The sequence below is a fragment of the Lutjanus erythropterus genome, chromosome 7 (genome assembly GCF_056507025.1).
Source record: "Lutjanus erythropterus isolate fLutEry1 chromosome 7, fLutEry1.hap2, whole genome shotgun sequence".
NCBI classification, from domain to species: Eukaryota; Metazoa; Chordata; class Actinopteri; order Lutjaniformes; family Lutjanidae; genus Lutjanus; species Lutjanus erythropterus.
In genome coordinates this window covers 18,104,628-18,118,868 of record NC_139323.1, presented here as the reverse complement: position 1 = coordinate 18,118,868, position 14,241 = coordinate 18,104,628, and the positions used below count along the sequence as shown (strand labels likewise).

At 38.0% G+C, this 14,241-nt stretch overlaps 1 protein-coding gene across 1 annotated transcript; it reads right to left on the bottom strand.

Moving 5' to 3' along the window:
- Positions 1–1,020: 1,020 nt before the first annotated feature.
- ptgfr (prostaglandin F receptor (FP)) lies at positions 1,021–5,243 on the bottom strand. Its single transcript, XM_084722208.1, has 2 exons — positions 4,449–5,243; positions 1,021–1,335 (listed from the first exon to the last, which is right to left on the bottom strand). Exons 1-2 carry the CDS (start codon positions 5,241–5,243, stop codon positions 1,021–1,023), a joined length of 1,110 nt encoding a protein of 369 aa, XP_084578334.1.
- Between the last annotated feature and the right edge of the window lie 8,998 nt (positions 5,244–14,241).

The following is a 14,241-nucleotide window of genomic DNA, read 5'->3' as shown; positions in this document are numbered from 1 at the left end:
TCCATTTTCATCTTTATCAGGCAGTCCAGAAAAATTAATTTAAAAGATTTAAAAAGAGAGAAATGACATGACATGCTACAAAAGCACTTTTTCAGTGTATTGCATTTACAGTAATTACCTACAAGCATTTCACTTATAGACTGACAGGTCCTTTTCTGTCTGATTTAATTCATGGTTGTATAAAATTTCCTGAAACAGTGTGGCATGCTGTGGCATCTTCCACTGAAAAACAGCAATATGCACGTCCATGACAAAGCAAAGACAGAGACCAGCAGTGATTACCCTGTATTATCTGCATAAATACGTCTGCAGACTGAATCAAAGCTCAGTTGTCATTATGCATTATTTTGCAGACGTTTAGTGCTCAACTTGCTTAAACTGCACTAATTATCTATTTGCATTATAATCCAGAGAAATGTTGAGATCTCACTATATTAATAATATAGTAATAATATCTCACTATTTATTAGCTCATAATCATCAATCCATATCATTTTACCATTCACACATGAGCTCAAATACACATGGTCTATGTATAACCAGGGTCAGTAATGGCAGTAACAAAGTAAGACAAAGAGAAACAAACACATTCAGTAAAATCTCATAGGTAAGGTTACAGGCACAGGCTGGAGCTTACATATAAAAATTTCAGCAGCATTAAGAGCAAAAGTGGTATTTTGTCCAATACAAAAGCAGAATAAAGAAATGACTGAAACAACAATGGTGTCTGAACACTGTGAACAGTTAGACAGATTTTAATGCAGGCAACAGAGCTGAAAGTTGAGAACAAAAGGTTTATCCCACATTACACACTATACCACAATGCTGTCAGTTCATGGTCAGTCATTTTATAATTCCAAAGAGAAAATAGAAACCAACATCATAATGGCAGCTTATGTAATATTCCAAATGAGCATCCTGTGAGGAGTCTAACAACTTTGACCCATCTGTACTCCAACAAAGATCTTCACAGCCTCTTCCTGTTTCTCTCGCAGGTGATCAAAACACTGCGACCGCGGTTCAGGTTATAGATTTGATTGCAGTATCTGGCAGAGGTAATCTGTTGAGGCAGCGGCTGTCAGACAGGCCAACACCTGAGTTGCTGGTCTCTATTGAGCTGCGGAGTATACTGCGCTGCCAGCGGTGTAGGTGATGAAGTTTTGAGCCCCAGCAGCTGTGGAATAATGTGAAGATCTTCCTCAGAACAGCCTTCCTCAGCAGGATGTAGACCCAGGGGTCCAGGATCTGGTTCCATGTGGCCATACGTACCACCATCAAGAGACTGAAAGACGCAGGCTCATCCTTGTCTCTGGTGCTCAGGACGATGACGTGGATCTGTAGGAGAGGTCATGAAATATGATAAACGGACTTGGCATTTGTAAAGCGCTTTTCTAGTCTTTCTAGTCTAGTCATGCTTCATTCACCCATTCACTTACACAATCACACACCAATGGAACGGCCACTGGGGGCAATATGGGGTTCAGTATCTTGCCCAAGGATACTTCACACTTGAACCACCAATTTTCAGATCAGTGGATGTTGAACCAGAGCCAGCACAACCACCGGCAATAATGGGAGGTGACAGAAAATGTGGGGGTTCATTTATAATTGTGTTTGAAGAGGCAGTATGTCATTGCAGTTTGTGGGCAAATCCTTTAATAAATACCTTACAGGGGTAGTTTGGGTTTTTTGAAGTGGGGTTGTATGAGACACTTAACCATAGTCAGTGTACATACAGTACATCACTGTCAGCATACCCCCAGTTTAGAGAGGCAGCAAAATGGATTTTAGACACCTACAAAAAAATCAATATACATTTTGAGTGTGCACTATATTTAGGTTATTTTCACTGCTTTACTTTTCTGTGAGACAAACTTTTCCAATGGGAAACTGAAGCTATTATATCCACCTGTGCTCTCTTCAAAGACCACTAGGCTCTGTTGACAAAACCAGTAATTTTACCTTGCAGAACACAGAAGTTGCTGGTCTACCACTGTGTATTTGGTGCTTTAAAGGGTTAGTTCAGATTAACAATTTCCTTGTTCTGCGAAGTAACGTTATTTTTGTCCAGTTGAGAAAGCCATGTAACAGCTTCAGTTTCCCATTAGAAAGTGACGCAAGGTTAAGCAGTGAAAATATTCTATATATAGTGTACACTTAAACAGATATTGATTTTTTGTTAGATGGATCATTTTTTAGGTGGTTAAAAGTACTCTGCTGACCCTCTTGACAAACTGTGGATGTGTCTACTTTCGTCTACTGTAGGTATTGCACTGACTATGGCTAAGATAGTTGAGGTTTTATCTGTACTTAGTTTAGAGATATATTTGTATTGGCAAAAGCTTTGGTTTATGAGTCCTCTATTTGTGAACAACTTTTTATTAGTTAGTCCTCTTTTGGTTATATTTAATAACTTGATATGAGCAGCACACACAGACTTCCTTTGTAGTTCACTTCTTTTTGTTTTGTGACATTTGCAAATCTGAGTTCCACATATAAATAACTTAATTTTACCAAATCCATCTGGTCTTTTGTTGCCTCCCTTTCCCGTAGACAGCTGGGTCATTAATTGGGGGCTCGTCAAGGATCTGAACCTGTGACCTCTCGCGCAGAAACAAGATCATAGCCCCTTGTGTTAGAATAAGATATAAACATGTTTTACCAGAGTAATAACTTAAACTCATTGTTAACACAAAAGAGCATGTAGCAATTATGTTTTCAAACATCTTTTCAAGACCGAGGGTGTATATCATTGAGCGTCTTCTCCTGAGTGGCACATTCATTATCCTCCACAAGGGCATTTGCACGATGATTGCAAAATCATAAATTAATAGTTACTGTCTAAACTGGAGAAAAGCAGATTGGATTTATTGCTATGATTTACTGTTATGCTAAGGATAAAAGTAATACACAGTTTTTAATAACTCAGTCGCAGTATTTGCTTGTTTTAAAATACCACTTCAGTCGCTCGATCACGGTCTTTCAATGAACACCACGCCAAGGCTTTGTTTATATGGGACTCTCATTATGATAAATTATATGTTAGGTCACAACTATTGGAAAACTTCACTCACAGTAGCTGTTTATCCTGAGGTGTTTCTCAAACCCCTCTATTACACCATGTTTGGTGCAAAGTGGTTATCACCCGAACAAAAGCACTGGAGGACAAACTCTTTCTAAATAACCTAATGGAAAAATTCAGTGCGCTACCATGGTTAAATGAGCATCATGACAAAAATATTTGAGAAATATGGTCAGAGGTTCTTCCTATAACTGTGACATGAACTCAGGAGATGGTGCAGATCACAATGCACTCTTGGAGCAGCAGTAAGAGGTATGAAGGGACGCATGTCTAGTTCAGTCGGGAGCAAATGGACATTTTGAAGGGTTTGTAGGGTTTGGACATACTGCAGTTCTTTTATGAGTTTAGAGATTTAAAGGTCACTTAGTACAACTACAGAAGCACTGAGTCTTGACGAAACGAAAAGACAAGAACTTTGGCATCAAAGAATGAGAGGGATGAAAATGAAACGCAGCAGTGCGAGAAACTTAAAAACAGTCATCACACATCATGGATAATAAAACCTGCCAGGTTTTGAAAAACCCATTTTGTTGTCTCTTGACAGTCACTTTGTACTTATCATGTTTAAAATCCATGACAGATACACAGGCAAAAGGGACATGTTGTTCGAGGATCAGAAAGCTAATATGTGGAAATTTACATTTAAAGATAGATGGATGATATAGATTAGCTTGCTAGGGTTTTGCTAACATTTGCTAACTTAAGATGTGACTATGCTGCTTTTACAGGTTGCCAGCAATGTCTCTGAACCACCTTCAAAATTTGTTGTTTATTTTCAACATAGAGCCTAGCACATAGTATATTTAAGTAGCACACAAAAAACAGGAAAGGAGAAAGTTGACTGAAGCACCAAGTTTGTTCCACTGTCATTTGAGCAAAGAGTGAACAGGGGCGGCACTTGAAGGGTCGGTTAACACATCGGCCTAGATTAAGGCAGTAGGGAATGTGCAACTCTTATCTGACACAACAATATGAAAGGGCTCCTGCAGTTTCATCCTGCTCACTGTGATTTTTTAAACATAGAGTTAACAGAATCACAGGACCACTATGTGGAATTTAGCTTGAAGATTCCAAACACAGCACTTCATCCTTCCCTTCAAAGCGTGTAGGAGAACCCTGGGTGGCTGCAAAACTTGCAAAAGGCTACTGTAGAAACATGGCAGTGCAACATGGTGGACTCTGTGGAAGAGGAACCACATCCTGTAGATATAAATGTCTCATCCAATAGAAAAAAATTATATATTTTCAGGTGATTACACACTAATAAAACATATTTATGAGAATTAATCACATTTCTGCCATATTCTGCCAATAGGTCTGAGTTACACACTGGACCTGTAAAGGTCTACCGAGGAGAGTTTCTTACCAGTAGTGGGCCCCAGCACACGCAGGACACCAACATGATAGCCATCAGCTGGCAGATCATCTCTATGTGGTAGGAGGTGCCTCTGCAGTGATGCTTGCGCCGCAGTCTGGCCTGCAGCAGAGCGCAGCTTGTTAGAGCGTTGCACACAATGGAGAGCAGTAGGGCCAACAGCCCCAGCATGGAGAAAAGTAGAGGCGGGAGCACATCCAGCCAGTCTTTGGGATCCTCCATATGGAAGAAGCACCAGCTCCTGGAGCTCTGAACTCTGTAGGGCCTCAACAGCAGCACCGGCAGCAGAGCCACCAGGGCAGCGAGCAGCCAGGTGAGTCCCAGCAGCCTTTTCATGTGGTGTGAAGCTAACGTTGTGGAGTGGAAGATAGGTCTGGTGACTCCAATGCAGCGCTCCACCGCCATGGCGCTCCCCAGGAACACGGGGCTCAGGCCAAAGAACACCATGCACACCCCAAAGATGGTGCACACGATATGATGAGGGTCAAACAACTCCCATTTCTTGTCGTAGCTGTAGACATAAAGCACCAAGGAGCCGTTGATGAGATGACCCAGGAGGTCTGTGACCACCAGACTGCTGGCAAACAGCAGGAAGGACGCCTTGGACTTGACACGGATGCGGTTGTAGGATTTGACGAGGATGAAGAGGGCAAGGCTGTTGGAGAAGATGCCCACGGTCATGGAGATGGCAGAGGCGGTGATAGACAGTTCCTTCTGGCTGCAGGTGACGTTGTTTGGCTTGACCTCTGACCTGCAGCCTGTCTCTGAGCTTCCATTGGCTGACATGGTGGAAATGAAATCTGAAGGACAGGATTAATGGTCGATGGGATGTATGATTAAATTGTGGGAACATATCTAAAAAGTAGCTTTATGAATTTATGTGTTGTCTGGTGATAGATTTACTTCAAATCAGAGCCTGACTGATATTTTTTGGGTCTGATGCGGATACCAATATTAGGACTAAAAAAATTCTGATATCAATATATTGAACAATATTCTTTATACATTATATAATACATACAATCCATAGAATGTACAGTGCAGCTGGCACTGATAAGGGCATTGTTTACATGTTACCATGACATGAAGTCATATGTGTAATCTTTTTTATAATAGTTAAGTGGTTTTCTTATGATATAATAAAAAATCTTTTTATTGTCATTTCAGGGTACTTTATGAGTTAAACTTATTATTATGTTGTCTTTGCTATATTCATGATAATGAATATGCAGTGGCAGACAGTAACAAAGTACATTTAATTTAGTACTGTACTTAAGTACATTTTTTGAGTATCTGTACTTTATTTGAGTATTTGTTTTTTTTGGAAACTTATGACTTTGACTCCACTACATTTCAAACACAAATATTATACTTTTGACTCCACTACATTTCCAGGAAGGTTGTTGTTACTCGTTACTTTTAAGCTCAGCAAGGCTTTTAATGTTGGCTTGTTTTTAGTGGGGTGAAAAATAACACATAATTCATGTATATACTGCCTCTGAAGACAGAACAGAAAGAAATCTCAGTTATTTAACAGACTTGGAGAACTCCTTATAGTTGGTTTCAATCTAATTTTATATGGTGATTTTAATACAGTTACATCAGAAAATTACAATAGCTGTCCTTTTTGTTTTTGATTGCATTTCTATGCTGAAGATTTTATAGGTGTTTCTATATATGTGTAGCAGAGTGTATATATATATATATATATATATATATATATATATATATATATATATACACACACACACACATATATAGATAGATATAGATATACAGCATATATAGATATATACATATATATGTATATATATGTGTGTGTGTATATATAAATATATACACATATAAAAATACACATGAATTAAGAAAAAGGATGAAACAGAGAGCTGTCCATAAAGCTAACAAAATAAAATAAAATCTGCACTATGTTCTATTGAAAAGGGTGTCATATCAGTGCATATTGGACAACAATTATGCAGATACCACAACCAATATTGTGATGGGCCAATATTGGGCCAATAAAATCGGTCGACAGATATATGGATCAGGTTCTACTTCAAGTGTGATCATTCCAACCAGAACCCATATTTTAACTGACTTGGAAGGTGCTCAGAAGTTTTGAGTGTGACCAACTTCCTCTGCAATGTAGAAAAGTACAAAATACATCAGAAACAGTGATGCATATTTTCCATTCAAATTTCCAGAAATTTATTTTGAATCATCATACTGAAATGCAATGCTTTCATTCTTTCATTTTTTTAAATTAAAAAAACAGTTTTAAAAAATCAATATTGTACACATTTTCATAAAACAATAAGTTTTGTTAATGTTCCCACAGTTCAAAATCTTGCACAGTTCTTCTCTTACCTCAGGTCTGGTCCTTCACACAACTCGCCATAAGTCAGCAGCCTCCTCACTCTCTTTTACGTCTTTTATGATCGTCAGTAAAACAAATCGACGTCTTGTCATCCGGGCAGTAAATGCCATTTCAAGTCCCGAAACTGCTCTCCTCAGTATTCCTGTCGAGGCAGCGGTGTTGTGTGCAGCTGCTGCAGTGTGTCTGCAGGCGGACGAGTTTCACTTCAGACTCAAACCTCGGAGGATGGAGACACTTGTTGCATCTCGTCATCTTTTGTTCTAGTGTCGTCACTGCCAGGACATTAATGTGAGAATAACTACGAACAAGTAAACTGAAGTAGGCATGCCATTAATTCTTGAAATTACGCATGGCTACCCTACTTTAAACGTTTATATGTTTGTGTATTGTGTGAAATTCCTTCAAAAGTCGTTATTTTCTGGAAGGCTACGCATTTCTGTATCTTTGTATTATATATACGCTTGTTGCTCGATCATCACAAACAGGTTTTCATCAACTTTCTCCCGGAGAGTGTCTGTGACAGTATGACATGACCTGCTGCAGACTCTGGTTTGTAGTATCTTATAGAAACTAAACAATTAAGATTAACAGGCATTTGTTTCCCCCCAAAAAGATCAAAAATCTATTTTCACAAAACCTGTGTAAAACATGTACCAAGTATGTTTTTTTATTTTTTATCAATCTATTCATTTTTAATTTGCTGTCTTTCACGTGTTGCTTCTAACACTTCCTGAAATTTCGTTTTCTAGCAATCTTTTAACATGTTTGACAGACTATTGAATAAACTTTTTTAAACAAAGTTTATTTATGTATTCTCATTAATACAGCCTTGGCAATTAACTGCACAGTCACATGTTGACTGATAGAAATCCTCCCTTCCCCCAACCTATGATAACATTCAGAGGGTATTTAACTTGGTCTACAACAGTACACCATGGCACTGTCATGCGTGCACAAGGGGGAAGCATGACCATGTAAAACATGAATACTAAAACTTCTCATGGGATCTTTACAGATCTTAATTTCCAACACTTTTCGTCCAGTGCTAAACTTTTGACATTCAAATATCGAAATAGTTTTTCCACCTCTAAGAACCTAATAATGTGATGTCACATCACCATGTGACATGATGAACATGTCTGAGCCAGACTTTACATGTGAGAAAACAACATGTTTTATATCTTTGCAACACCAAGACTTGGCTTTGACTAGACTAGAGTGCTGGGATGTGTTTCAAAACAATATACTCGGAGTCGATGCTGTCAGTAACTTATTAGTCACACCTTTCGTGTTTTCCAGCCATTTAGTCCAACCATCGCACTTAACTGAAAGGATGGGAACTGATAGGCTTCACTTAAACAGCAGATGCTAGTTTTCCAGTCCATTTTGTCGTTGATTAATTTTTTTCCCTAAAAATCTTTAAAAAAAAAAGGTCTCTACACACCTGAATGTATGACAGGTGCATATATCTGATGAAGGTCGTTCAGACCGAAACGTTAAATATTTAATAAATAAACAGAAAGTGAGACAGTGTGTGGGAGTCTTCTCTGATTTTCGTCAAGTTATTTATTTATTTTTTTCCAAAATTTGAGTTGTTCAGTGGGTCTGCAGTCCCCACTGATTATGTCTACTTTTCTTTTCCTCATTTCTGAATGCTGAATTATCAGACAGGAATTACAGCCATGTCTGTCTTCAAGTAGAAGGGACAATTTTGCCACTAATGTCCTGACAAATGTGAACTATACTGTATAATAAGTTATGCAATTTTAAACCATTAAAGGGACACCTTGCAAAGGGAGGTGTGCATGATTCATGGAGGAGAGATTTCTGCTCAGATGAGGGGATTGTCATTAGTTTATGTGCTGCCCGAGTCTCTTGTCAAAAAGTGCACTCTTCTTTCTGTGTGATGATACAGTTGGTGGATGTAACATGGAAGACAGAAAATAGCTCCAATATAAAAGTGCTTACAACAAGGTCTGGATTATTCTTGGGCAACCAGGTCATGATTTCTGGAAGTTGAGTGGAGTGCCGTTTAGTCCCATTACATTAGAGAGAAGCCAGGCATCTCTATGGCTGATATCTCCAAAACCCTGTAACTCACACCAACAGTCTTTAAGGATAAATAACACTACAAGTACGAGGAAACATTTGTAGTCTTTTATTTTGGGGTGAACTGTCTCTTTAAGGTTTTTTAACTTGTCTGCCGCAGTGAAATTAGCAGTCTCCTTTTGCAAGGAGACCTGGGTAAGAAATCATACATGGACTCAAACATTGCTGACAGACTTGAGGCAGCTCCAAATGAAGTCTGATAAAAGGAAAACAAGTGCTCCTAAAAGGAGAAAGGGCCTGGGGCCAAACAAAAAAAAAGAGACCCTCTAAGCTAAATTAATCTTACTGAGTCTGGCCCAGCAGAGAGCTAATTATCGACTTTTGTGAGAAATGGCGAGATACAGACAATCCACCTGAGCAGAGAAAATGTGGCAATTTAGAGATTTCTGTCAATAATTAGTCATTATACAACAACAAAGGAAGTCTGATGCAAGCCTCATTACTGAGTGACCGTTTGTTCTGACAAAAAACTTCTCTAGAAGGAAAGGGATGAGCAAAATGCAGAGGGCGTTTCAGTTCATCGTTCTTTTGTTCTCTTAGAGGCTCTAATTTGTAGGTCAGTCCATGTTTGTAGGTCCACCATGCATATGGCACTGCTGTCAAAGGTCATGGTTTCATTTGAATTATTCCTAAAAGAATACTTCAGTGTTTTGCACAGTGTACTCCTTAGGGATCATAATGAACAGTTTCTTTTTTTTTGTTTGTTGTAGTATTAAAATTGCAGCAGCAGAGCTTCCACAAATTCTTCTTGATTGTCGAAACATGGTGCTTACATCACTCACAATCCCATTTGACAACTAACAGGAAACCCCCTAAAAACATTTACTGGATGGGCGTAGCAGGAGGCAGCAGTGTATGCTTCAGCGAGCTCCGTGACAGTCTCAGCCTGTACTCTGATTACACAAATGCAAGTATGAAAGCATTCCCATTACTGTGCCTTGAAAGCTAGTTTGGGCTGGATAGTACTAAGTTACATTATTATCAGAATACAGGCCCCCAGTCTGAGTAGATTTTTGTTGGAGTTTAGTCCATCTAAGTGTCAAATTCCATGTTTTTAGGGTTGTCCTGCTTTGTCAGAGGTTTGGGTTTTGCCCCAATGGATGCTGACTCAAGTGACATCCTTTGAGGTAATTTCAGATTTCAATTGGCTCCCTCTGGAGACTCAAAAAGGCTTCATACAATTTGTACAACACATGCAGCAGTACTCCCAAAGAGCTGTAAACAGACTATGATGTGTGAAATTGGTGGAGTTCCTTTATTAAGGTTAATAAGGTAATGAAAAAAGTAGTAGTAAAAGCCTCAGTTTCCCTTCTTTCTTCACACCACTGGGCCTGTGACATGTCCAGAAAGCTCAACATTAATATTCATCATCTCTAGACTACAACACTCTGAATATATTATATATCAAATTCTGCTGTCTAACTGGTTCTCAGCTCCCTCCTTCAGTCTGCATCTTCCCCTGGCTCAGTGTGGAGTAGATCACCTCCAGTGGGAATGTATTTTGTGTTTTTTATTTTATTGGCTGCACACATTGCCTACTTCATAGCTCTCCCCAAATTGTTTTTGGTGAGTTTTCATCTGTGCTACAAACTCAATTTAATTCTGGAGATTCCCTTTTCTGACAAAACATAACCATCTGTTTGCAGTCCGCTGTTTACACACACTCAAGCACTTGGTTATTGCACTTCTGCAGCTATGGAGAGGACTTGCAATCTAGGCCGGATGTGTCTGAGTGATATTTTGTCTGAGCAGGGAGGAAGTTTGAGCTTTTAGATGATGATTGTGTGCATACTTTGATGAGGAAGCCAAGTCGCCTTAATTTCCCACGTCTCCTTGCTCATGAGTGGCAAAAACAGGGGGCAAAAAGTTTGAAGAGTAGCAGACAGATTTTACTCTTTATTTCCTGAAGTTTCCTGAAGAGAGTGTAGACCCAGTACACTTATCTTGCCCGTGGACTCTGAGGTCAGCATATTGATTGATATTGTGTCCTGACGTCAGTCCAGAGCCCGGGGCAGTTTAACAAAACCGTTCCCAAGTATCAGCCATGGTGCCAAGCAACTGAGTCAGACAACCTTTGGGTCACAGACACATCAGCTAAAAGCAGATATCATTCCACCCAGCCAACTTTGTGCCTGTAAACCAAATTTCTCACCACCTCCTGGATGTTTTCTAGCAATAATTATGATTAGGAAACTGATTTGAACTGATGCCGAGCTATCTTAAACAGACAGTTCAGATTATTTGAAGTGGGGTTGTATGAGGTACTTATCAAAAGTCAGTGTTTTACCTACAGTAGATGGCATCAACACACTCCCAGTTTGCAGAAGCAGCAGGAGTACCAGTGTAGGAAGCCAAACAATGAGCTTAGTCTTTTCTGACTGGAAGCTGTTGTTCTATTAACCAAATATCGCTCTCTCTTGCTCAACCAGACTCTGTTAGTAAAAATGATAATTTTACCTCACAGGGCAGGGGTGCTGCTCGTCTACCACTGTGTTGATCTTTTAGTTTCTTTGTGTTAGTGTGTGACTTTGGGGAATCTGCGCTAACCTTTTAAAACCCCAAAGTCACACAATATTAAACAAACTCACCAATCGAGGATATGGTAAGCCTGCAACACCTGTGTTCTGCAAGGTAAAATGACAGTAAAGACAGTTGGTTTGGAGAGATATGTATATAGTGATATTTGGCTTACATACAGCAGTTTTGCATCTGAAGAGGAGTTCGAAAGTTTGATATGACATTGAGTCATTATTTTTACATCCCAATTACTGCAGCACCCTGCAGGACTTCAGTGCTTTATCATGTGTGCAGTTTTGATGAAATACTGACTTATTTCCATCCTCCAGAACTTAATTTCCTCTATGACTCCTTCTACAGAAGTTGTGTCAAATGTCCTCTTCACTCTCCAGTGCTCTTCAGTCGACAGTCTGACTGCAGCTGAGAATATGTAAAAAGAGGTGAAAAATTCCTTTATGAATTCAAATATTTTGTTTCATTGAAAATAATGTAAAAGTTTGATGTATTAGGTTGGTAATCGAAGTTTTCTCTGCCAGAAAAAAACATTGAAATACTAATAATGTTTAGTTTTAATGGTCTTGTATTTAATTTTTGTTTTTTTCAGTGTTATCAAAATTCATTCATTGAGAACACCATATTATATCTCAGCGGGTACAAACATGCACAAGAATAATTGATTTTTGAGCATCAAATAAAACTGCCTTTGTTTCTCTAAATGATATTCCAACAGAAAATCAAATCAAAGTAAAAAGTGAAAATTCAACAAACAAATGCATCTCTATTCAACTCAATTCCAACTACTTTATTTGTTCCTCAGGAGGTAATTCAGAGTGTTTGCAAACACAAACAATTTGTTCATGTACATAAAGACAGTCATACAAGAAATTCAACACAAAACATTATAGCATAAAGGGAAAAAAGGAAGAAAGAAACCTGAGACAATGTGCAAATGCATTTATTTTATTATGTACCAAACGAGCTGTTCTCAAGTCATAAAGCTTCTGTAATAAAACCACATCCCTTCTTATATGTGTCACACATTGGCAACCTAAAATGAATTCCTTGTGGCAACAGCTTAAAGTAGCCATAAAGAACCTGTGCATGGTCTTTGATAATTTTATGCTGCATATCTTTTTGAGGACATATTCAGTATTAAGTTGTGCAAAAGAGCTCTGTGTTAATCAAATAATTTTAAGTCTTACGATTCTATTTTATTTAAATTTTATTTATATAGCACCAAATCAAGTTATCCCATGGCACTTCTCATATAAAACAGGTCTAGACCAGACTCTTCATAATATGCTTTTTTTGGTGATTTAATTTCATAACATTTTTAACAAACAACCCAAATATATCTTGGTGAACCTTTTCATTATCTATGGCTACTGTAAGATCCCTTTTCTCTGTGCATACTTATTTGTTTCATTTTGGTAACTAACATCTCCTGTTGTTTCAGTCTTTCCTGCCTCCTTGATTATCCATACTTGAATGAAATCAAAGTATTCTCCCTTTGGCTGTTGGATCCTGATCTCCACTAGAGGTCCCTAAAGCTTCATGTGGGGTCTTAAGGTTTTCCTGATTTTAAATGGTGTAAGAAAACGTACACAGTAGGCTTATATCTCCGTATTTCATTCATTTCTGTGAACAAAACTAAATGAAATTGTTATTTTTAAAGTTTGGATTACTTTCTAAATAATGTAGTCAGTAACCTAATCAAAGAGTCACTATTAAAGTAATGTAACTACTTTCCATTACTTTTGGATTACCCCACCATAAAATATTGTTTGTTTTAATCTAATGTTTTCAGGGCTGCAAAATTTTCATAATCAGTTAATTATTTTCTTAATTAACTGATTAGTTGTTTGGTCCATAAAATGTCAGAAAATGGAGAAAAATGTTGATCAAAGCTCAAGATGACGTCCTCAAATGTCTTGTTTTGTCCACAACTCAAAAATATTCAGTTTACTGTCAAATGAGTAAAGAAACCAGAGAATATTCACATTTAAGAAGCTGAAATCTGAAGATATTTAATTTTTTCATTTAAAAAAACGACTCAAAATGATTAATCGATTTTTCCTTGTTCTGCACAGTTTATTAATTGATGAACTTTCCAGCCAGTGAAGCATTTTTTCATCAGAGGCCATGATAATAAATTGGCAAATGTGTGTGCACTGTGCATGGCAGTATATCAATCTTAATTTTAAAGTTGTGATGATATTATTAATCCTTATTTTTAGTAAATATATCTCTTTTTTATCTGCAACTGTAATGGAATACTGTTTGTTTTGTATCCAGATTACATAATCCCATTACATGTAATCTGTTACTGCCAAAGCCTGCAGAAAACACACCTGTGTCTCACTCACTGCCCCAGATTTTGCCAGTAGTCAGCCTTGTATATATTTGACCGTTTTGCTTGTTCTCTGCCAGATTGTTTTTGTTCATCCCTGTAAATTCACCACCATTTCCAGTTTTATCTAGTGTTAGTGTTCATGTTGTCTGCCTGCATTTGTTTGCTATCTTCTGAGTGACCTGCTGTTTTTGACTACCTGCTGCTTCAGTAAAGACTTTGCCTTTTTGAAATTTACTTTGTGTCCTGTGTCTCTCTGCACTTGAGACTCTATATTGCCCATATTTTATAGCTAGTGAATATAAGAAATATGCTGTTTTAGTATAAATTCTATACAATCCCTTGACAGGAGACAATTTTTACAATGAATCGATTTTCTAAAAGTCTATAACTGAGCTGCTGCTGAGTATCTTGTCCTCTCACTGTGGTAA

Bases quoted from the DNA above. Each gene is read 5' to 3' on its own strand.
- ptgfr (XM_084722208.1), bottom strand. From the start codon at position 5,243: ATGTCAGCCAATGGAAGCTCAGAGACAGGCTGCAGGTCAGAGGTCAAG. The intron at 1,336-4,448 runs GTAAGAAACTCT...CCTCTCCTACAG, and splicing joins TGTGCTGGGGCCCACTACTG to ATCCACGTCATCGTCCTGAG.